The following is a 23,596-nucleotide window of genomic DNA, read 5'->3' as shown; positions in this document are numbered from 1 at the left end:
TGAAATAAGAAAATGTTCACTACATTTTCAATTAAAACATGCCCTTTCTCAGAATAAGGACAGTGTTACGTTCCCGCAGAGAGGGTTTTTCAGCTGTGCCGGTTTGATTGAATTCAGCCTTAAGTCTCCTTGTTCTCTTGAAATTAGCAAACCTAGTCTTTCAAATTGACAACATTGACAAGTTACAGCAGCAAAGACAGACGCTAGACCTCTCTAAAAGCTGCTCACCTCATTTAGTCTGGGCTGAGATTGTAATACAGGTTAAGACTACAATTGCAAGAATACAATTGAGACTTATCATCCATTCGTTTTCTATCAATCTTCCCCGTGACTCAGCGCAACAGAGGAGCTTTGTGTCAAGAACTGAGGCGGAGGGCACAAAGAAACCAGAATGATATCCATGATATTCAATCGCTTACTTTCAGAACAACCCCTAAAAAACTAGAGCCTCTTCACAAAGATCACAAAAAACAGGAGGAACCCCTCCCAGAGTCACCATCCAGAAACCCTAACCTATCTCATGCAGTCTCCATCCAGAACCCCCACCCTATCTCATGCAGAGTCTCCATCCAGAAACCATACCCTATCTCATGCAGAGTCTCCATCCAGAAACCCCACCCTATCTCATGCAGAGTCTCCATCCAGAAACCCCACCCTATCTCATGCAGTCTCCATCCAGAAACCCCACCCTATCTCATGCAGAGTCTCCATCCAGAAACCCTACCCTATCTCATGCAGAGTCTCCATCCAGAAACCCCACCCTATCTCATGCAGAGTCACCATCCAGAAATGTATTTCTCTGAACATCTCTCAAATGACATACATGCGCACCAACAGAAAAAGGCAAATAGTACAAAAATGTTTTTGTTTTTTCATTCAATTTTTTTCTTCTCCAAAGTTTCTCTGAATGTGAGGATAGGCCTTAGAAATGTGTCATGCTTACTAACGTATCAATTTGAAAAAGTGGCAATTCACAATAGATAGACATATGTGTATGCATGAATGGACATTATTATAAATACGCAACACTTAATATGACATATGTGTATTCGTCTCACCTACATAAATTATAGAAGTGATATACCTTTTGGTTATTTGTGACGTTTTGACAAACAGTCAAAATAAACATTTTATGTTCTCCCTCTCTTTTCTACTTTGTGCCAAAGCACAATAGAAGTGGAAGTATTATATGTAACTTCTGGAATCTATCAAATGTTTTTAAAGCAACTAATCTACTTGAGAAGCCAACTGACAGGAGCCGTTTAGAAAAAGTTAATGAATGCTTCTTTCAGTACGTAATTGGACCCAAGCCAATTTCACAGTTCAATGAAAATCCCTGACCCTACCACATTTCCTACATTCAATACGGTGTCAGGTAAGCTGTGCAAAACCTTACTTTATCTGGCTAGTCGCCGTTTTCGTTGCATGTGTCTTTGGTACAAAAAGCAATCAAAATATAGTGTGCAAATATTTTTTTTAAATTCTATACGAATATCCTTTTTTAACCCTCCCATTCTCTGCCCCAAAGTCCAAGTACCGATAACCAAAGTACATTTTTGTCAGAGCCATCTTATAATACAATGCACAGACTCTGTGGCATATATCTACATGGTCCATGTTCATATGTACATTCAGAATAGCTTGAAAGAGCAGAAATACATAACAAACCTCTTTACCTTTCCTGCACCATGTTCTGCTCTCCCTCAGTGTAAAATGGTCCACTATCCTTCAACCACTTGTGTAATCATCTCACTTTAAATACAAGGCACAATGAACAGTACTGTTATTAAATACAAATATGAACACACCAAACTAAGGAACTTCAAACTATTAGCCCTCTCATCCCTACTTTGCAAGAAGCCAATGGTGCTTTCATTTGAAGACGCTTCAACCAAAGGGTATATAGATCGAGGAAATGGTTGTTATAATCACGTCATCTAGCTTATAGTCAGATGACTAAGAATTTTTCCCATGCAACGGATGGGAATATAGTGGCCTTCTGCTCAAGTATATTTGAAATATCTTCTCAACTGCAAAAACACAGGATAATGGAATTGAAAAAAAATCAGGCCAAATCGCAAAACAACATTTCACTGCATTCCTGTGTATCCCCCCCTAACTTCTACTAATTTTTAGCGCATTCTGTCAAAGTAGACTTTCTTAATGTTAGTAGTAATTCAGGTGCTTGTGTGTTTTTGTTGCCTTATAATGTGGTTGGCAGGTTGAGAGTATTGGGTAACATCATCTCCCCCTATGTGAATGCCACGGTGCTAGAATGGGAAAGCAGACAACGGGTATGAAGCGTTCCCTATACCTCCACAACAGTAGACACTATGGAATACCCAGTGGCTGTTTTAAGTTGTTTGTTTTTTTCATCTGAGAAGCACAGTTCAGTAAAGGTGACAAGGACATGGGATTGACAAGTTACTATTTACGTTTCAATAGCAAATATCTCGTGCCATCCCGTCGTCTCGCTCTAATTATAACGGCATCCTGTGTTGCCTTTCCCACCCAGGTACGCAGGCATGAAACAGGTCGTTTGAACGCTACAGGAAATGGCTACAGCTAGAACTGATAATCATATTTTTTTCTTCCAATATAAACATTTCGGGAGGTATTTTTCATATATTGGCTTTGAATTCGCAAACACTGCGGCCCTAAAGACACTAGCCACGTGCACTAGCCATGTGTACAAATGGCGAGTAACAGACTACTAGTGCAGAGATAGATACTAAGTTTCATTTCAGCGCATGCTCACAGTGTGAAGACACACATACATTTGGAGCGTGGTATGTATGTCTTCCCACAGGGCATGGTGATGCGATTCCTGGATGGAATGGTCATGCAGAGGGTGAGCCGTTACAGTGTGGGACAAGAATGGCGCGGATGGCTTAGAGTATGCCATCACCAGACCTCTACATGGTCCGTCTACACTCTAGACGTGGGTACACGCAGCCCGACCAGTCCTCCAGTGGGATCCCCCTTGCCAGTGTTCTCTAGGATCTGGTTAACAAAGTCAGACGTCTGCCCGGCAACTGGTGACTTCACTGTAGAAAAAAATAAAAGGACATGTTTTTTTAAACAACAGCCATTGTTTAAACTGTGTTTGGGCTCAAAACTATATTTCTGTTGCTACTTACGAAAAATACATCATCATCTTACCAAGGGTCTCTTGGATGAGTTTGTCCAGAGTTTCAGCCATGCTAGTTCCCTTGTCGTCGCAGATATCCTGCACTCTGTTCACTATTTCTTCCTTTATGGTGTTGATGACAAACAGAAGCCGATCTGGAACAAACAATAAAACAAGGGCAATGTAAATGTTATTTTTTTTAGAGAGAAAGAGATTGGCAATAAAGCTATTTACAAACACAAAACATAAACTTCCTTCCCTAAATCACACATTATACAGAAGGACAATTGACAGTCTACCAATTGCACAATGTAGTAAATGGAAATCAAGAGGGAAATCGACTATGGGAAAAGTATATTATTCAACATAAGTGATCAACATACCGTATTCTGTGCCCAGACCCCACAGCTTGACTTTGTTGGCCTCATACTGAGCTTTCTTCTTCAGTCGACAGGCCCTGAACAGAGAGACAAACAGCTTGTGTAAAGGTATACATATAACAAGAACACCCCTTATGTAGTGACATTAGTAGTAGTAGTGACATTAGTAGTAATAGTAGCAGTGACATTAGTAGTAGTAGTGACATTAGTAGTAATAGTATCAGTAGTAGTGACATTAGTAGTAATAGTAGCAGTAGTAGTATTAGTAGTAGTGATAGTACTAGCAGTGTTAGCATTAGCAGTGATAGTACTAGCAGTGTTAGCATTAGCAGTGATAGTACTAGCAGTGTTAGCATTAGCAGTGATAGTACTAGCAGTGTTAGCATTAGCAGTGATAGTACTAGCAGTGTTAGCATTAGCAGTGATAGTACTAGCAGTGATAGCATTAGCAGTGATAGCATTAGCAGTGATAGTACTAGCAGTGTTAGCATTAGCAGTGATAGTACTAGCAGCGATAGCACTAGTAGCAGCAGCAATAGTAGTACGAATAGTAGTGATAGCAATAGTAGTAGTGATAGCAGTACTAGTAGTGATAGCAGTACTAATAGTAGTAGTGATAGCAGTACTAATAGTAGTAGTGATAGCAGTACTAATAGTAGTAGTGATAGCAGTACTAATAGTAGTAGTGATAGCAGTACTAATAGTAGTAGTAATAGCAGTACTAATAGTAGTAGTAGTGATAGCAGTACTAATAGTAGTAGTAGTGATAGCAGTACTAATAGTAGTAGTAGTGATAGCAGTACTAATAGTAGTAGTAGTGATAGCAGTACTAATAGTAGTAGTTATAGCAGTACTAGTAGTAGTAGTAGTTATAGCAGTACTAGTAGTAGTAGTGATAGCAGTACTAGTAGTAGTAGTAGTAGTAGTGATAGCAGTACTAGTAGTAGTAGTGATAGCAGTACTAGTAGTAGTAGTGATAGCAGTACTAGTAGTAGTAGTGATAGCAGTACTAGTAGTAGTAGTGATAGTAGTACTAGTAGTAGTACTAGTAGTAGTGATAGTAGTACTAGTAGTAGTACTAGTAGTAGTAGTGACAGTACTAGTAGTAGTAGTGATAGTAGTAGTAGTAGTAGCAGTGATAATAGTAGTAGTAGTAGCAGCGTGTATCAAAGTTAACTGTAACAAAGCAGAAAGAGAAGGTTCTGGAGAACAAGAGTTGAACAGGGTTTCAAGGTGAGTATCCAGTACCTGGATGCCAGTTTGTTCTTCTCCTTGCGGGAGCGTGGGCGGGCTGTGAGGGGCAGCTCGCTGACCGGGGTCAGATCACTGATCACTTTGTTGAGCTTACGCAGCTCGTTCCCGATCTGCAGCAGCTTGCGAGGGTTAGGGGTCAAGTCCTCCACATCTGTCCGCCGAGACTTCTTCAGAGTGTACTTCCCTGTTCACACAGCCAATCACCGAGCCAGTTAACCACTGAGACATGTCCCTTAGTCAGCAGGGACAGTCAGACACATTTGTATCTCAAATGTATTCATTAAAAAACCCAAAATGTACACTATAAATAATGGAACAACAATGTTACATTTGTAACCTACATACATTATCAGGGTAGAATGTACTGTATGATGTGATCTACTGTAATCGATGAACTATGAAGAGTGTGGCTTCCATCGAGTGCATGTGTAAATGCGGGAATTCATACTTCTTCACATGATTGTAGAGCAATATATATTTTGTGGTGTGTGCTTGTGGTGTGTGCTTGTACATGTCACCACTTACCAGATGTGTGTGTTTATGATAAAGTGTGTCTCACCGTGGTGTGGGCCATTCCTCTGGTACATGTTGCTGGGCAGGGTCTCCCTGTCCCACTCAGAGGGCTTGAGCAAGCATTCCTGCTTGGAGGGGGTGAGCTGCTCGCTGTACTCCCAGAAGTAGCGGCGCTTGCCCCTCTTCCTGGAGATCCCTGCCGTCAGCCCCTTCACGTCCTCCACCGCGTCATTGTCACATCCTGATCACAACAGGAAGGGAGGGAGGGAGGGGGAGAGCGAGACACAATTGAGAGAAAGAAGGACCAGAGAGAAAATATTAGCAAGGGAGATAAGGGTGAGGGTAGAGAGATGAAGATGGAGAGAGATGAAGATGGAGAGAGATGAAGATGGAGAGAGATGAAGATGGAGAGAGCAAGGATGAGAAAATGGCAGAGGGTCAGTCGATCAGAGAGCCTTCCACGTATAAAACAGCTTAAATAAACCCTTGATTATACTGTTCCATCTCAGAGCACGGCCAGGGTCACACTAACACCCACCCAAAGCAGAAACATGACCCCATTCTCAAGATCCATTTATAATCCTGACTCACTGGACCACAATGGGCCAGGCCAGGGACTCCCAACAGGGAATAAGTTCACCAATCACATATTTCCTTTCCGTGGGACTCTGCAGCTACAAAGATATTCCCATCCAGAACTCTAAGGGATCATTACTATTACAGGGAGCTGACATTTGTAATAAACTGCCGGTCTGAAGAGCACCTGCAGCAACTCCAACCTCACATGGAAAAACAACATGGTTGCTATAAAGGTACATGCTTGGGCTCGGGGCCAATGTGAGTCTCAAAAAAGGTGAATGTCTACCTGATATATGGCTACCTGGCTCGGAGAAGGCGTCGCTCATGTCATCATCTTTATCCCCCTCATAATCATCGTCCTCCTCATCTTCCTCATCATCATTCTCAGAGAGCTCATGCTCGCTGCCAAAACCCTCATCATGATCTTCATCGAGATCTTCATCCAGCTCCACCCCCTCAGCATCCTCTTCGTCCTCCCCCACCTCCTCCTCTTCCTCCTCCTCCTCTTCAACCTCTTCCTCCTCCTCCTCCTCAGTGAGGGCTTTCCCGGCCAGCCTGGCTCGGGTTAGGAACAGGGAGTAGTTGTGCTCCTCCTCCTTCTTCTTGTCAGAGACTGGGTCAGTCCCACTGGCAGTCACCAGGGTCTCGCTGGCCCCAGCCCCAGCTACAGGGTAGTGGAGCATAGGGGGCACAGCGCCAGACGTGCCCACTGAGGCGGGTGGCATCTCCCGGCGAGGCAGCTCTACCGTCTTCTCATAGGCCAGGGTGCTGGCGGAGGCAGAGGCGGAGGCTGCAGTAGCAGGAGCAGCCACGGGAGCAGCACAGCCAGATGTGGTGGCCAGTTCTGGGGGCTTGCTGCTGTATGTGAAGTGGTTTTCAGCCTCAACCTGATGGGAGGCCATGGACATGTCGACTAGGGGCCGGTGGGGCATGCTGATGCGAACCTTTGCCTTGCGCACGTAGTCATTGCAGTGGTAGCCCAGGGTGGCCATCTTGCTGGTTCCCTGGGCCTTGGACATTGTCTCTGTGCTGGAGGGGACAGGCCAGGTGGCCTTCTGGGAACCCTTGGCAAAGTCGCCCAGGGGGTTCTTGACCAGGTTGGAGCAGGAAGAGGAGGGGCCCGGGCGGGCGGCTGTCTTCTTGCTCAGGGAGAGTGGGTGGAGGGAGGTGTGCTGCTTCTGGCCCCCTATCAGCAGATCAGGGTGGTAGAGTGTGTCACACACAGGGGGCTGCGAGTCCTCGCTGTTGAGCTGAGCCAAGGTGGGGGTCCGGGCAATCACCTCCTCGTCTTGGTAAGGGCTGGAGAAGTCATCCAGGCCTGCCTCCTTGGTGCCCCAGATGTCACAGCTGGTGAAACGGGTGTACTTGGTCAGGTCCTCCCAGTACGTATCCCACTGCTCAAAGTTCGAGCTGTAGGCCGGGTCGCTGTCCACCAGCTCCATGAGGTGCTCCCCACACTCCATCTCCTTGCAGTCCCCCACCGTGAAGTGATCAACTCTAGGACTTAGGCAAGCAGTCATTTCTCTGTCCTGGGGAGGAAAAGAAAGTACAGAGATGAAAATAGTGCATAGAATTTACATTATTTCATGTGATAAGTATGCAACCATCTTCAATCAACAATATTCTGTGTAAATAAAGTTTTTTATTTATTTTTTTAATTGTATTGACATTGCGTGTTGTGTTCTCTACTACACCACCTGTCCTGTCTCTCTGTGTGTATTTATTATGGATCCCCATTAGCTGTTGCCAAGGCAGCAGCTACTCTTCCTGGGGTCCAAACACATTAAGACACTTACATAACACATAAAAACAAAAGATAAACAGTACATCAGATAACATTACTACACCGCTACAATACAAAATGTATAATACCACCATACAACAATATTACAATGTACGTGTGCATGTGTGTGTGTAAGTATGTGGGTGTCTGTACCCGTGTGTGTGTGTGTGTGTGTGTGTGTCTCTTCATAGTCCCCGCTGTTCCATAAGGTGTATTTTTATCTGATTCTACTGTTTGCTTCAGTTACCTGATGTGGAATTCCATGTAGTCAAGTATTTTAAAAACATTTCACTACACCTGCAATAACTTTAGCTTAATATGTGTATGCAACAAATCAAATTTGATTTCTATGTAGTACTGTGCGCCTCCCATAGTATGTTCTGGAATTGGGGGATTGTGAAGAGAACTCTGGTGGTATGTCTTGTGCTAGCAGTTTAAACAGACAGCTCGGTGCATTCAGCTTGTCAACATTTCTTACAAAAACAAGTCAATCTCTACTCCACTTTGAGCCATGAGAGATTGACATGCATATTATTAATGTTAGCTCCCGGTGTACATTAAGGGCCAGCCGTGCTGCCCTGTTCTGAGCCAATTGTAATTTTCCTAAGTCCCTCTTTGTGGCACCTGACCACACGACTGAACAGTAGTCTAGGTGAGACAAAACTCAGGCCTGTAGGTCATGCCTTGTTGATAGTGTTGTAAAGAAGGCAGAGTAGCGCTTTATTATGGACAGACTTCTCTCTATTTTAGCCACTGTTGTATCAATGTGTTTTGACCATGACCGTTTACAATCCAGGGTTACTCCTAGCAGTTGAGTCACCTCAACTAGCTCAATTTCCACATTATTACAAGATTTTGTTGGGGTTTAGGGTTCAGTGAATGATTTGTTCCAAATACAATGCTTTTAAATTAAATATTTAGGACTAATATTTCTTGCCACCCATTCTGAAAATAACTACAACTCTTTGTTAGGTGTTGAAGTAATTTCAGTCGCTGTAGTAGCTGACGTGTATAGTGTTGAATCATCCGCATACATAGACACACTGGCTTTACTCAAAGCCAGAGGCATGTCATTAGTAAAGATTGAAAATAGTAAGGGGCCTTGACAGCTGCCCTGGGGAATTCCTACTTCAACCTGGATTATGTTTGAGGCTTCCATTAAAGAACATCCCTCTGTGTTCTGCTAGGTAACTCTTTATCCACAATATAGCAGTCATTTCTGTAAGTGCTGTGTCCTCCCCTATAAGGGTGCTAAAAGTCTGTTGTCAATTTGTTTACTGTATAATAGCATTGTATCTGGTCAAACACCATTTTTTCCAAAAGTTTACTAAGAGTTGGTAACAGACTCATTGGTCGGCTATTTGAGCCAGTAAAGGGGACAGAGGAATTCTTGGGTAGCGGAATGACTTTTGCTTCCCTCCAGGCACAAGGGCACACACTTTCTAGTAGGCTTAGATTGAAAATATGGCAAATAGGAGTGGCAATATCGTCCCCTATTATCCTCAGTAATTTTCAATCCAAGTTGTCAGACCCTGGTGGCTTGTCATTGTTGATAGACAACAATAATTTTTTCACCTCTTCCACACTCACTTTACGGAACTCAAAATGACAATGCTCGTCTCTAATAATTTTGTCATTTATACTTGGATGTGTAGGTTCGGCGTACGTTGCTGGCATGTCATGCCTAAATTTGCTAAACTTGCCAATGAAAAAGTAGTTGGCAATATCAGTGGGTTTTGTATGAATGAGCCATCTGATTCAATGAATGATGGAGCTGAGTTTGCCTTTTTGCCCAAAATGTAATTTAAGGTGTGCCAAAGCTTTTTACTATCATTCTTTCTATCATCTGTAAGCTGTGATCCTGCCCGGAGACTCCTCTGCACGGAGAACACTTACCAGTTCGTACATGAAGTCTGGGTCTGTGTTACTCGCCAACAGGTCCGTGCTGGTCAGCGCCTGATCAGCAAAAGTATAATTTTGAAAGAAATCCCCAAAGGGAAGATCCATTCCACTGATGCCGGGCTAAGGGGAAATAAACATTCCAAACTATTCAACCTGTTGCAATTCCTGTTGTCCTGTTATAATACTCTGAATAACATATTTAAATACCGCTTTTCCATTTCAGAGTGAACAGAGATAATTATACTGAACAAAAATAAAAATGCAACATGTAAAAGTGTTGGTCCCATGTTTCATGAGCTGAAATAAAACATCCCAAAAATGCTCCACATGCACAAAAAGCGTATTTCTGTGCACAAATTGGTTTACATCCCTGTTAGTGAGCATTTCTCATTTGCCAGGTTAATCCATCTACCTGACAAGTGTGGCATATCAACCATGTGCTGGGGACAATAAAAGGCCACGCTAAAACGTGCAGCTTGGTCACACAACACAATGCCACAGATGTATCAAGTTGAGGGAGAGTTTTTTTTAACCTTTATTTAACCAGGCAAGTCAGTTAAGAACAAATTCTTATTTTCAATGACGGCCTAGGAACAGTGGGTTAACTGCCTGTTCAGGGGCAGAACGACAGATTTGTACCTTGTCAGCTCGGGGGTTTGAACTTGCAACCTTCCGGTTACTAGTCCAACCCTGGGGCGGCAGGGTAGCCTAGTGTTAGTGCCATTGGCATGCTAACTGCAGGAATGTCCACCAGAGCTGTTGCCAGGGAATTGAATGTTACATTTCCCTACCATAAAGCCGCCTCCAACGTCATTTTAGAGAATTTGGCAGTATGTCAAACCGGCATCACAACCGCAGACTGTTGCCAGGGAACTGAATGTTAATTGAATGTTTACCACAATAGGCAGGACCTCTACATCTGGCTTCTTCACCTGAGGGATCATCTGAGGGGGGAGGGTGGGGTTGCTGAGGAGTATTCCTGTATGTAATAAAGCCCTTTTGTGGGGGCAAACTAATTCTGATTGGCTGGGCCTGGCTGCCAAGTGGGTGGGCATATGCCCTCCCATGGCTGCGACCCTGTCATGTGAAATCCATAGATTAGGGCCACATTTATTTATTTCAATTGACTGATTTCCTTATATGAACTGTAACTCAGTTAAATCTTTGAAATTGTTCCATGTTGCATTTATATTTTTGTTCAGTGTAGTTGTAGTTTAAAGAAGCTACCTGTTTTAAACTAAGGTCATGAGGCAATTACAATATAAGTTACATTCTGTAAGAATCAAATGGGTATATATATAAAATGAACTTAAAAGTACATTTTAATTAATTAATTATTTAAAATTTGAATTAATGGATGCACCAATTGCAGATTGCCCCTTTAACATTTAGTTAAGCATGGAGAGTAACAGTGAACAAACAACATTTGTGGGGTTGGGACAGCCTGGATAAAAAGGGGGATGTTCCCATGGACGTGGGAAATCGCCATAGGCTGTCTGTTCACTGACAGCTGTATCAAATACTTTTTCTAACTAACCGGCTCATTGTTCCCTCTGTGGCTATATCATCCACATTGTAATTGCAGGGCAACTAGACTGAGGTCTGTCAGTTTTAAGCTACAGACTGTCCATTAACTGTCCAGCAACCTAGTTGTTTTCGCTTCAGAAGTTGGTCAATTGCAAGACTATAGAGAGACAACTGGCTAAAGCTGGACCACGTCCAGAACCCTAACCTTTCCGTTACCTGAGGCATCGCCGAGCACCGATCTCTGTTTCTTATTGGGAATGTTTCCTCCACCTCGTGTCCCAGTCGTCTTCGGATGATGTCAACCGACAGTAGAAAAATCTATGAGTTAAGTAACAAAAAGAGTCTTCTTTATTGTGGAAAACTCTGTGAACTCATGGAAGTTTAGTTCTCGTCTGATGCCTGGCGTCTGGAGAGAGATGAGAACACAGGGGGGAATGGAAGGGTTCAATTAGTAAGATATTACATATGTTTGCACATTTTCCCACTTCCCCGCCTACACTCTTATACAACAAAAACACATAATACTGTCACTTAGCCTGCAAGCTGAGATTCTGTGCAGATCGTCAAACACGGCTTCTGAGAGCGACTGTCAAGACCGGCTGTTCATTTAAATCAGAACACATAGCCTACTTCTATCAACTCTAGTGTGATATATCTTAACTCATGACTGTGTTGGTTACACTCAGTGCAAGACTGGGGGGGGGGGGGCTTCCATGTTTGTAAAAGAGACAGTCGAAGCCGAGCAAAGTTGCAGACATTGTCCGATTGCAGCATTTCAGATCCAGAAAATACACTGGGAGCCCTCCCTGCAGACGGCAGATTACTTTGATGCGAGACAGAATGAGCATTGAATAAACACTGTGTCTAGGCTATTTAGCTACCATTCCAACGACTCTAGCTAGCTACCATTCCCCGCTGCCAACGAAGAGTCACAAAGAGAGGGAGCAGAGTCACTGGACCCCGTTTGCATAACAAATCATGAGAAATATGCTGGGAGGGAGGGCACTGTGCTGGCCAGCTGTGACACAGAGCAAAACAACCCAGCTCCTCTAGTGGTGGATGACATTTTCCCCCTGGTTTGCCAACTCAGTCAAATGAGCTTCTTATCACCCCCGTCTGCTTTTCACACAGCAGCTTTTGCCCGCAGAGGAAAAACACCACCTCCTCTTCTCTCTGCCTGCCACAGCATCACACAGAGACACACAGACACGGCAGCATAGCCTGCAAAGTAGAGCAGTAGCACTGGCTGAAACTAGTTACGCATACCTAGTCAGTATGTTACTGGTTACACATACCTAGTCAGTATGTTACTGGTTACGCATAGCTAGTCAGTATGTTACTGGTTACACATAGCTAGTCAGTATGTTACTGGTTACACATACCTAGTCAGTATGTTACTGGTTACGCATACCTAGTCAGTATGTTACTGGTTACACATACCTAGTCAGTATGCAAAGGAAAAGTAATTGTACTGCGAGTACAGTCCTGGTCCTGAAAATACACCACACCTGTTAGAGCCACTCAGATGAGGGCAATTGTGTTTTGGGAGGCACTGTGGGGAAGCCCTTGCTGCAATGTGCTGATGCCATGCGAAACTGCCTGCCAGCCTGGCTACTGCACTCTGCCATTTTAATATCCTTGTCCTCTCTACACAGAAACATCCCCCTGGACATTGAAAACACACTGCGTGATGCCTTACTGCAACAGTTTCTAAAATGCACGCTACAGAGTAGGCCTCTCTCTTACGCTTACGATTGACCACTCACTTCCTAGTCAGATTTCTCTGATGATAGGTTTCTGTTGACGGCAGAATATAGAGATGAAAGGAAGGCCGAAATAATTGCAGATTTCAGACATAAACAACTGTGCGCCCCACACCTGATATTGACAGCTCTGTAGTCAATCTAGATTAGGGCAGGCTACATGTTTTAGCCTTGTTGGCGCAAGATTTTGAAATAGGAGATCACGACTAAAGCATAATGGGCTCTTCAGTATGCTATGCAGACAGGTTAAGTTAGTTTACCATGGGCACTGACATATGGGTCACAATCAATTATTTATATATACACTAGATGACAGACAGGGAGCACTGTACTGAAGCCACCGCTGATCCATTTTACTACTCCCCCCCCCCACCGCTGATCCATTTTACTACTCCCCCCCCACCGCTGATCCATTTTACTACTCCCCCCCCCACCGTTGATCCATTTTACTACTCCCCCCCCCACCGCTGATCCATTTTACTACTCCCCCCCCCCCACCGCTGATCCATTTTACTACTCCCCCCCCCCCCCCCCCACCGCTGATCCATTTTACTACTCCCCCCCACCGCTGATCCATTTTACTACTCCCCCCCACCGCTGATCCATTTTACTACTCCCCCCCACCGCTGATCCATTTTACTACTCCCCCCCTCCCCCACCACTGATCCATTTTACTACTCCCCCCCCCCCCACCGCTGATCCATTTTACTACTCCCCCCCCACCGCTGATCCATTTTACTACTCCCCCCCTCCCCCACCACTGATCCATTTTACTACTCCCCCCCCCCCCCACCGCTGATCCATTTTACTACTCCCCCCCCTCCCCCACCGCTGATCCATTTTACTACTCCCCCCCCTCCCCCACCGCTGATCCATTTTACTACTCCCCCCCCCCACCCCACCGCTGATCCATTTTACTACTCCCCCACCGCTGATCCATTTTACTACTCCCCCCCCCCCCCCCCACCGCTGATCCATTTTACTACTCCCCCCCCCCCCCCCCCCCCACCGCTGATCCATTTTACTACTCCTCCCCCCACCGCTGATCCATTTTACTCCCCCCCCCACCGCTGATCCATTTTACTCCTCCCCCCCCACCGCTGATCCATTTTACTCCCCCCCACACCGCTGATCCATTTTACTACTCCCCCCCCACCGCTGATCCATTTTACTACTCCCCCCCTCCCCCACCGCTGATCCATTTTACTACTCCCCCCCCCCAACGCTGATCCATTTTACTACTCCCCCCCCCCACCGCTGATCCATTTTACTACTCCCCCCCCCACCGCTGATCCATTTTACTACTCCCCCCCCTCCCCACCCCACCGCTGATCCATTTTACTACTCCCCCCCCCACCCCACCGCTGATCCATTTTACTACTACTCCCCTCCCCCCCCCCCACTGCTGATCCATTTTACTACTACTTCCCCCCCCCCCCACCGCTGATCCATTTTACTACTACTCCCCCCCCCCCCCCCCACCGCTGATCCATTTTACTACCCCCCCCCCCCACTGCTGATCCAATTTACTCCTCCCCCCCCGATCCATTTTACTCTCCCCCCCCCAGCTGATCCATTTTACTACTCCCCCCCGCTGATCCATTTTACTACTCCTCCCCCCGCCCCGATCCATTTTACTCCCCCCCCCCACCGCTGATCCATTTTACTACTCCTCCCCCCACCACTGATCCATTTTACTCCCCCCCCCCCCACCGCTGATCCATTTTACTCCCCCCCCCCCCCCACCGCTGATCCATTTTACTCCCCCCCCCCCCACCGCTGATCCATTTTACTACTCCTCCCCCCACCACTGATCCATTTTACTCCCCCCCCCCCCCCACCGCTGATCCATTTTACTCCCCCCCCCCCACCGCTGATCCATTTTACTCCCCCCCCCCCCACCGCTGATCCATTTTAGTCCCCCCCCCCACCGCTGATCCATTTTACTACTCCCCCCCCACCGCTGATCCATTTTACTACTCCCCCCCCCCCCCCACCGCTGATCCATTTTACTACTCCTCCCCCCACCGCTGATCCATTTTACTCCCCCCCCCCCCCCCCACCGCTGATCCATTTTACTCCCCCCCCCCCCCCACCGCTGATCCATTTTACTACTCCCCCCCCCACCGCTGATCCATTTTACTACTCCCCCCCCCCACCGCTGATCCATTTTACTACTCCCCCCCCCCCCATCGCTGATCCATTTTACTATTCCTCCCCCCACCGCTGATCCATTTTACTCCCCCCCCCCCCACCGCTGATCCATTTTACTCCCCCCCCCCCCACCGCTGATCCATTTTACTACTCCCCCCCCCCCCCCCACCGCTGATCCATTTTACTACTCCCCCCCCCCCCCCCCCATCGCTGATCCATTTTACTATTCCTCCCCCCACCGCTGATCCATTTTACTCCCCCCCCCCCCCACCGCTGATCCATTTTACTCCCCCCCCCCCCCACCGCTGATCCATTTTACTCCCCCCCCCCCCACCGCTGATCCATTTTACTACTCCCCCCCCACCGCTGATCCATTTTACTACTCCCCCCCCACCGCTGATCCATTTTACTACTCCCCCCCACCGCTGATCCATTTTACTACTCTCCCCCCCACCGCTGATCCATTTTACTACTCCCCCCCCCCCCCACCGCTGATCCATTTTACTACTCCCCCCCCCCCCCCCCCACCGCTGATCCATTTTACTACTCCTCCCCCCACCGCTGATCCATTTTACTCCTCCCCCCCACCGCTGATCCATTTTACTCCTCCCCCCCACCGCTGATCCATTTTACTCCTCCCCCCCACCGCTGATCCATTTTACTACTCCCCCCCCGATCCATTTTACTCCCCCCCCCCCGCTGATCCATCTTACTCCCCCCCCCCGATCCATTTTACTCCCCCCCCCCCCCGCTGATCCATCTTACTACTCCTCCCCCCCCGCTGATCCATTTTACTACTCCCCCCCCCCACCGCTGATCCATTTTACTCCTCCCCCCCACCGCTGATCCATTTTACTCCTCCCCCCCACCGCTGATCCATTTTACTACTCCCCCCCCGATCCATTTTACTCCCCCCCCCCGATCCATTTTACTCCCCCCCCCCCCGCTGATCCATCTTACTCCCCCCCCCCCGATCCATTTTACTCCCCCCCCCCGCTGATCCATCTTACTACTCCTCCCCCCCCGCTGATCCATTTTACTACTCCTCCCCCCCCGCTGATCCATTTTACTCCCCCCCCCCCCCCCCCGCTGATCCATCTTACTACTCCTCCCCCCCCGCTGATCCATTTTACTACTCCCCCCCCCCCACCGCTGATCCATTTTACTACCCCCCCCCCACCGCTGATCCATTTTACTACTCCCCCCCCACCGCTGATCCATTTTACTACTCCCCCCCCCACCGCTGATCCATTTTACTACTCCTCCCCCCACCGCTGATCCATTTTACTCCCCCCCCCACCGCTGATCCATTTTACCCCCCCCCCCCCACCGCTGATCCATTTTACTACTCCCCCCCCCCCCGCTGATCCATTTTACTACTCCCCCCCCACCGCTGATCCATTTTACTACTCCCCCCCCCCCCCCCACCGCTGATCCATTTTACTCCCCTCCACCGCTGATCCATTTTACTACTCCTCCCCCCACCGCTGATCCATTTTACTCCCCTCCCCCCCCGATCCATTTTACTCCTCCCCCCCCACCACCGCTGATCCATTTTACTACCCCCCCCCCCCCGCTGATCCATTTTACTACTCCTCCCCCGATCCATTTTACTCCTCCCCCCCACCACCGCTGATCCATTTTACTACCCCCCCCCCCCCCCCCGCTGATCCATTTTACTACTCCTCCCCCCCCCCCGATCCATTTTACTACTCCCCCCCGATCCATTTTACTCCTCCCCCCCACCACCGCTGATCCATTTTACTACCCCCCCCCCCCCAACCGCTGATCCATTTTACTCCTCCCCCCCCACCGCTGATCCATTTTACTCCCCCCCCCCCCCACCGCTGATCCATTTTACTCCCCCCCCCCCCACCGCTGATCCATTTTACTACTCCCCTCCCCACCGCTGATCCATTTTACTACTCCCCCCCCCACCGCTGATCCATTTTACTACTCCTCCCCCCACCGCTGATCCATTTTACTACTCCTCCCCCCACCGCTGATCCATTTTACTCCCCCCCCCCACCGCTGATCCATTTTACTACTCCCCCCCCCACCGCTGATCCATTTTACTACTCCCCCCCCCCACCGCTGATCCATTTTACTACTCCCCCCCCCCCCCCACCGCTGATCCATTTTACTACTCCCCCCCCCCCACCGCTGATCCATTTTACTACTCCCCCCCCCCCCCCCCCCCCGCTGATCCATTTTACTACTCCCCCCCCCCCCCCCCCCCCCCGCTGATCCATTTTACTACTCCCCCCCCCCCCCACCGCTGATCCATTTTACTACTCCCCCCCCCCAACCGCTGATCCATTTTACTCCTCCCCCCCCACCGCTGATCCATTTTACTCCCCCCCCCCCCACCGCTGATCCATTTTACTCCCCCCCCCCCACCGCTGATCCATTTTACTACTCCCCTCCCCCCCGCTGATCCATTTTACTACTCCCCCCCCCACCGCTGATCCATTTTACTACTCCTCCCCCCACCGCTGATCCATTTTACTACTCCTCCCCCCACCGCTGATCCATTTTACTCCCCCCCCCCACCGCTGATCCATTTTACTACTCCCCCCCCCACCGCTGATCCATTTTACTACTCCCCCCCCCCACCGCTGATCCATTTTACTACTCCCCCCCCCCCCCACCGCTGATCCATTTTACTACTCCCCCCCCCCCACCGCTGATCCATTTTACTACTCCCCCCCCCCCCCCCCCGCTGATCCATTTTACTACTCCCCCCCCCCCACCGCTGATCCATTTTACTACTCATTGAAATACTGTGTAATTCCATTCATTCCTATGGAGGACTGCTGCTGAGGATTACCAATATGGCCGACCGGTGGCTTCAAAGCCTCTCATTGGCCAATACATAGCATCAGCAATCTAGTTTTTGTATATATCATTGGTAACAATGGATGTCACAAGCTGCTCCTGACGGACATTAAACTTCACTATGCATTAGCTGGCTTCAAAGGTCTCAACACAATTGGAAAGGCATTAAGCCATAGGCATTAAGCCACAGGCCTTAGGAAACATGAGCCCACTTCACAATCTGATTGTGTGGGGAAAGAATGACAGATACAAAGGACAGTCATACTCCTGTACCAACTTCAGGGTGGGAGGGTCTCACTCATAAGCACACAAAAAACATTAAGGCTAAACCAGCCTACCAGCAAATTGACCATTTAAAAGGGGTGGGGGGGTTCTTTGTAAACTTAAACCACATATAAAGTATGTAGAAAATATAATGGACCTACATCTTTTTAATAACATACTCTTTACAACCATGGAAAGGGGGATACCTAGTCAGTTGTACAACTGAATACATTCAACTGAAATGTGTCTTCCGCATTTAACCCAACTTCTCTGATCCCTGACAACAACATGCACACAATAATAGAAATCAGGCCTTCTTGGTCAAATTGCTGCAAAGAAACCTCAACCAAAAAAGACACCAATAATAACAAGAGATTTTGCTTGTGCCAAGAAACACGAGCAGTGGATATTAGTATGTCCTTTGGTCTGTCTGATGAGTCCAAATTTGAGATTTTTGGTTCCAACCACCATGGCTTTGTGAGACGCATAGTAGGTGAACGGATGATCTCTGCATATGTGGTTCCCACCATGAAGCATGGAGGAGGTGCTTTGCTGGTGACACTGTCAGATTCAAGGCATACTTAACCAGCATGGCTACCACAGCATTCTACAGTGATAGCGCAAACTAGATGGAATGGGGTAAGTGGGACTATCATTTGTTTTTCAACAGGACAATGACCCAACACATATCCAGGCTGTGTAAGGGCTATTTCACCAAGGAGTAGTGATGGAGTGCTGTATCAGATGACCTGGCCTCCACAATCACCCCGACCTCAATCCAATTGAGATGTTTGTGATGAGTTAGACTGCAGAGTGAAGGAAAAGCAGCAAACAAATGCTCAGCATATGTGGGAACTCCTTCAAGACTGTTAGACAAGCATTCCAGGTGAAGCTGGTTGAGAAAATGCCAAGCCTGTGCAAAGCTGTCATCAAGGCAAAGGGTGGTTACTTTGAGGAATCTAAAACATATTTTGATTTGTTTAACACTTTATTGGTTACTACATGATTCCATATGTGTTATTTCATAGGTTTGATGTCTTCACGATTATTCTACAATGTAGAAAATAGTAAAAAATAAAGAAAAACCCTGGAATGAGTAGGCCCAAACTTTTGACTGGTATTGTATATAAATATCAGCAAAGATAATATTGTGATAATCTACTTTATCAATTGCTACCCCGTCACCAACTGATATGCTTCACAAAAAAACAACAACAAAAAAAACCTTGGTGTAAAGACCAGCATAGGTATATTTTAGAAACACAGGGACCTCTCCTGTGCACCTTTTGCAGCACACCAAAAAAATCTATCACTAGCATATCCAAGTTTCATATCATTCTGCTAATATTGAAGGTAGCGTCCTACAGAAAAAGCTCCGCTTCCGTGCTGAACTGAATCCTTGCCACGTGTGTTGGCTTTATAATATAATAACAGAGAGATAATAATCTCAAGTGTGATAGGCCGATTTGGTAGTGGTAGCAGGAATTATTTGTCGTCATCTCCATTCGCTAATTAATTACACAGAGAAATAGCTATGTTCTCTACAACTACATTAGAAAAGTAGGCTATAAACATGGCAAGATGAGTCACGCAAACTTATACTATCGGGCAAATTCTATCAATATCATGCAAACATATTTATAGGTCTAGGGCCAATACCAAAACAAACCAGGAAGCAAATGCAGTACCAGCAACCTTATAATAATTAACTGACTATGCCTGAGAGACAATACAGAGAAATGTCCTAACTTCAAAGGTTGTTTGTTTACCATTAAATGTTCAGTGCACATCTAGATAGCCTAGATGTTTTAAATTGCATTGATTTTGTCTGAGATACTGTACTACCAATATACAAAATGGACTGCTTCAGGATTATTGTTGAATTTCTGTAACAACGAAGTTTAGATCCGTTTTATTATCTCAGTTATTACCATGTTATTATTATCACAAAGTTATCCAATACACTGAGGCAGACATCTTTCTTTCATGTACTCTGAAGGATATACTTCTGGTCTAACCACCACAGCTGGTAATGACAACCTTGCTTTGAGGACATGTTGAGCAAAGAGTCAAGACAAGAATGTGTGTGGTATTCTCAGCATGCAGAGCACTCCACATCAAATTTGCAACACTGGTCACCCCTAAGTTTACAGGGGCAAATCGATCATGTAGGAAAGAATTACAGCAGAAATGGGCTAAGTCTTACTGAGTACTGAGCAGTATTTCTGTCGGAAATAAAGCCCTTTTGTGGGGGAAAAAAACTCCTGAGTGGGTGGGCCTAAGCCCTCCAAGGCCCACCCATGGCTGCACCCCTGCCCAGTCATGTGAAATCCATAGAATAGTGCCTCATTTATTTATTTCAATTGACTGATTTCCTTATATGAACTGTAACTTAGTAACATATTTGAAATTGTTGCATGTTGCATGTATATTTTTGTTCAGTATAGATATAGGACTAGATGTCTAGCGTTTACACGCGATGAGGATGGACGATCTAACTACACAGCATAATACATAATACCTCTGCAATACAGGATTGCAGTGAGCAAAAAAACTAATACAATCACTAATCAACTGAATTAATAGTTTGAGGCTGACTCAACATGGATCCCAACACAAACAAGTACAACGTCAAACTAACTTACTACTATCCTGGGCCAACACCCACGTAATCCAACAGCCCTATTGGTCAAAGCGCAGTTATAGCCCGCCTCCAGATATGCACGAATGGTCGGCTTTGCTGTCAATAGCAGGAGATTTCATTGTAGGTTGAGACTGAAAACAACAAGCAATTTAAAAGGATTGTTTTTGTGGCCTAAATAGCTGACTAAATACATGCAAAATGACCCCTTGACAGGCAGAATTCGCATAGGAGATCATTTTTATGAGGTCTATGTAATCATCTTATAAATTACTGAGGGAACACGCATATCTAGTTAGTCAATATTATAAACACACGACGTGGATATATCGGTGACACTGAACAAAAGTAAGCATTGACAACCGTCCCGACTAGCTGACGCCCTTCAATCCCCGAAATGCCAATTTGTCAACAAACTCTGTCAAATGCTGTCTTTATTCTTTGCTCAATATACCTAGAATGTTCTAGATCTTTTTCTCGAGCTCTGTAGCAGCATGGTGGGGGTGGGGGGCGTGTACCCTAAGAGGATGTTGATTTTACTTGACCCAAAAAGCATTAATGGGGAATGCCTGATTCACAGCACCTTGTTTCAACACCCGCATGATCCCCCCCCCCAAAAAAAATAAATCTAAATGTCAATCTTACAAATAAAAATTATTTCGTAAACAAAAATGCAAGCTATTGAAAGGAGCTACATTGTGCATTCACATATATACAGTTGTCGTGATACAACAAAAACATGGTTTGTCAAATAAGTAAGACGTTTTAGTTCAGCAGGATTTAACACGAAAATAGCTCAATCTTGTTCCCTACCAACTAGCTCCAGTATGGCCTCCGTCCCGCCCCTCTCACAGCAGCACGATATAACCAGCTAACCAAGACAAGAGGTAACAAGCATACAACGAAGAAACATTATCCACAAAGTTTGGCAAATGGTTTTAAAAACGTTCAGCTCACCTTTAGAAACCCCATATGAACGTTTTATGTCGTGTTTCGCTTCGTGTTTATTCCTATCTGAGCAATAACAAAGCAATTTCAATGGAGTCCACGCTGCCTTTCTCTTGCGTTTGTTTTGTTTTTCTTCTTCCTGACGGGTTCGTTGGAAAGCGCGTGACTACCGAGTCACCTGGTCCTTCACTGACCAATCGCACTGAAGCTTTAAGCTTGACCCAAAACATTGCACCTAAATTACAGTATACTACTGCACACAATGCAGAGCATTACACACACTTCAGATGCTGTAATACATCCAGACATTTTTATAAATAGGGAAGTAATATACATACTTCAATAATGACACCTATATATAGTGGGGCAAAAAAGTATTTAGTCAGCCACCAATTGTGCAAGTTCTCCCACTTAAAAAGATGAGAGAGGCCTGTAATTTTCATCATAGGTACACTTCAACTATGACAGACAAAATGAGAAGAACAATCCAGAAAATCACATTACAGGATTTTTAATGAATTTATTTGCAAATTATGGTGGAAAATAAGTATTTGGTCACCTACAAACAAGCAAGATTTCTGGCTTTCACAGACCTGTAACTTCTTATTTAAGAGGCTCCTCTGTCCTCCACTCGTTACCTGTATTAATGGCACCTGTCTGAACTTGTTATCAGTATAAAAGACACCTGTCCACAACCTCAAACAGTCACACTCTGAACTCCACTATGGCCAAGACCAAAGAGCTGTCAAAGGACAACAGAAACAAAATTGTAGACCTGCACCAGGCTGGGAAGACTGAATCTGCAATAGGTAAGCAACTTGGTTTGAAGAAATCAACTGTGGGAGCAATTATTAGGAAATGGAAGACATACAAGACCACTGATAATCTCCCACGATCTGGGGCTCCACGCAAGATCTCACCCCGTGGGGTCAAAATGATCACAAGAACGGTGAGCAAAATTCCCAGAACCACACGGGGGGACCTAGTGAATGACCTGCAGAAAGCTGGGACCAAAGTAACAAAGCCTACCATCAATAACACACTACGCCGCCAGGGACTCAAATCCTGCAGTGCCAGACGTGTCCCCCTGCTTAAGCCAGTACATGTCCAGGCCCGTCTGAAGTTTGCTAGAGAGCATTTGGATGACCCAGAAGAAGATTGGGAGAATGTCATATGGTCAGATGAAACCAAAATATAACTTTTTGGTAAAAACTCAACTCGTTGTGTTTGGAGGACAAAGAATGCTGAGTTGCATCCAAAGAACACCATACCTACTATGAGGCATGGGGGTGGAAGCATCATGCTTTGGGGCTGTTTTTCTGCAAAGGGACCAGGACGACTGATCCGTGTAAAGGAAAGAATGAATGGTGCCATGTATCGTGAGATTTTGAGTGAAAAACTCCTTCCATCAGCAAGGGCATTGAAGATGAAACGTGGCTGGGTCTTTCAGCATGACAATGATCCCAAACACACAGCCCGGGCAACGAAGGAGTGGCTTCGTAAGAAGCATTTCAAGGTCCTGGAGTGGCCTAGCAAGTCTCCAGATCTCAACCCCATAGAAAATCTTTGGAGGGAGTTGAAAGTCCGTGTTGCCCAGCAACAGCCCCAAAACATCACTGCTCTAGAGGAGATCTGCATGGAGGAATGTGCCAAAATACCAGCAACAGTGTGTGAAAACCTTGTGAAGACTTACAGAAAACGTTTGACCTCTGTCATTGCCAACAAAGGGTATATAACAAAGTATTGAGATCAACTTTTGTTATTGACCAAATACTTATTTTCCACCATAATTTGCAAATAAATTAATTAAAAATCATACAATGTGATTTTCTGGATTTTTCCCCCTGAATTTTGTCTGTCATAGTTGAAGTGTACCTATGATAATAATTACAGGCCTCTCTCATCTTTTTAAGTGGGAGA

At 46.0% G+C, this 23,596-nt stretch overlaps 1 protein-coding gene across 5 annotated transcripts; it reads right to left on the bottom strand.

Annotated features, from left to right (window-relative positions):
- Positions 1 to 861: 861 nt before the first annotated feature.
- Positions 862 to 21,929, bottom strand: LOC139418000 (creb3 regulatory factor). 5 transcript variants are annotated; one of them, XM_071167067.1, is made up of 9 exons: positions 21,686 to 21,929; positions 11,285 to 11,386; positions 9,536 to 9,661; positions 6,143 to 7,385; positions 5,324 to 5,518; positions 4,759 to 4,948; positions 3,514 to 3,587; positions 3,163 to 3,285; positions 862 to 3,047 (listed from the first exon to the last, which is right to left on the bottom strand). In XM_071167067.1, exons 1-9 carry the CDS (start codon positions 21,698 to 21,700, stop codon positions 2,929 to 2,931), a joined length of 2,187 nt encoding a protein of 728 aa, XP_071023168.1. In that variant the 5' UTR covers positions 21,701 to 21,929; the 3' UTR covers positions 862 to 2,928. The 5 variants fall into 5 exon arrangements, with proteins under 5 accessions (XP_071023168.1, XP_071023169.1, XP_071023172.1 ...); XM_071167068.1 differs by having other exon boundaries at positions 11,285 to 11,474; positions 21,686 to 21,836; XM_071167071.1 differs by having other exon boundaries at positions 9,536 to 9,595; positions 11,285 to 11,474; positions 21,686 to 21,822.
- Between the last annotated feature and the right edge of the window lie 1,667 nt (positions 21,930 to 23,596).

This window comes from Oncorhynchus clarkii, chromosome 10 (genome assembly GCF_045791955.1).
Source record: "Oncorhynchus clarkii lewisi isolate Uvic-CL-2024 chromosome 10, UVic_Ocla_1.0, whole genome shotgun sequence".
Lineage (NCBI taxonomy): Eukaryota > Metazoa > Chordata > Actinopteri > Salmoniformes > Salmonidae > Oncorhynchus > Oncorhynchus clarkii.
The sequence above is the reverse complement of the archived record's forward strand: the minus strand, read 5'-3'. Positions and strand labels throughout refer to the sequence as shown.

Coding starts and splice junctions, on each gene's coding strand:
- LOC139418000 (XM_071167067.1), bottom strand. Junction 3,286..3,513: donor GGGTCTGGGCACAGAATACG/GTATGTTGATCA, acceptor TGTTTGTTCCAG/ATCGGCTTCTGTTTGTCATC. Junction 3,048..3,162: donor ACTCATCCAAGAGACCCTTG/GTAAGATGATGA, acceptor TTTTTTCTACAG/TGAAGTCACCAGTTGCCGGG.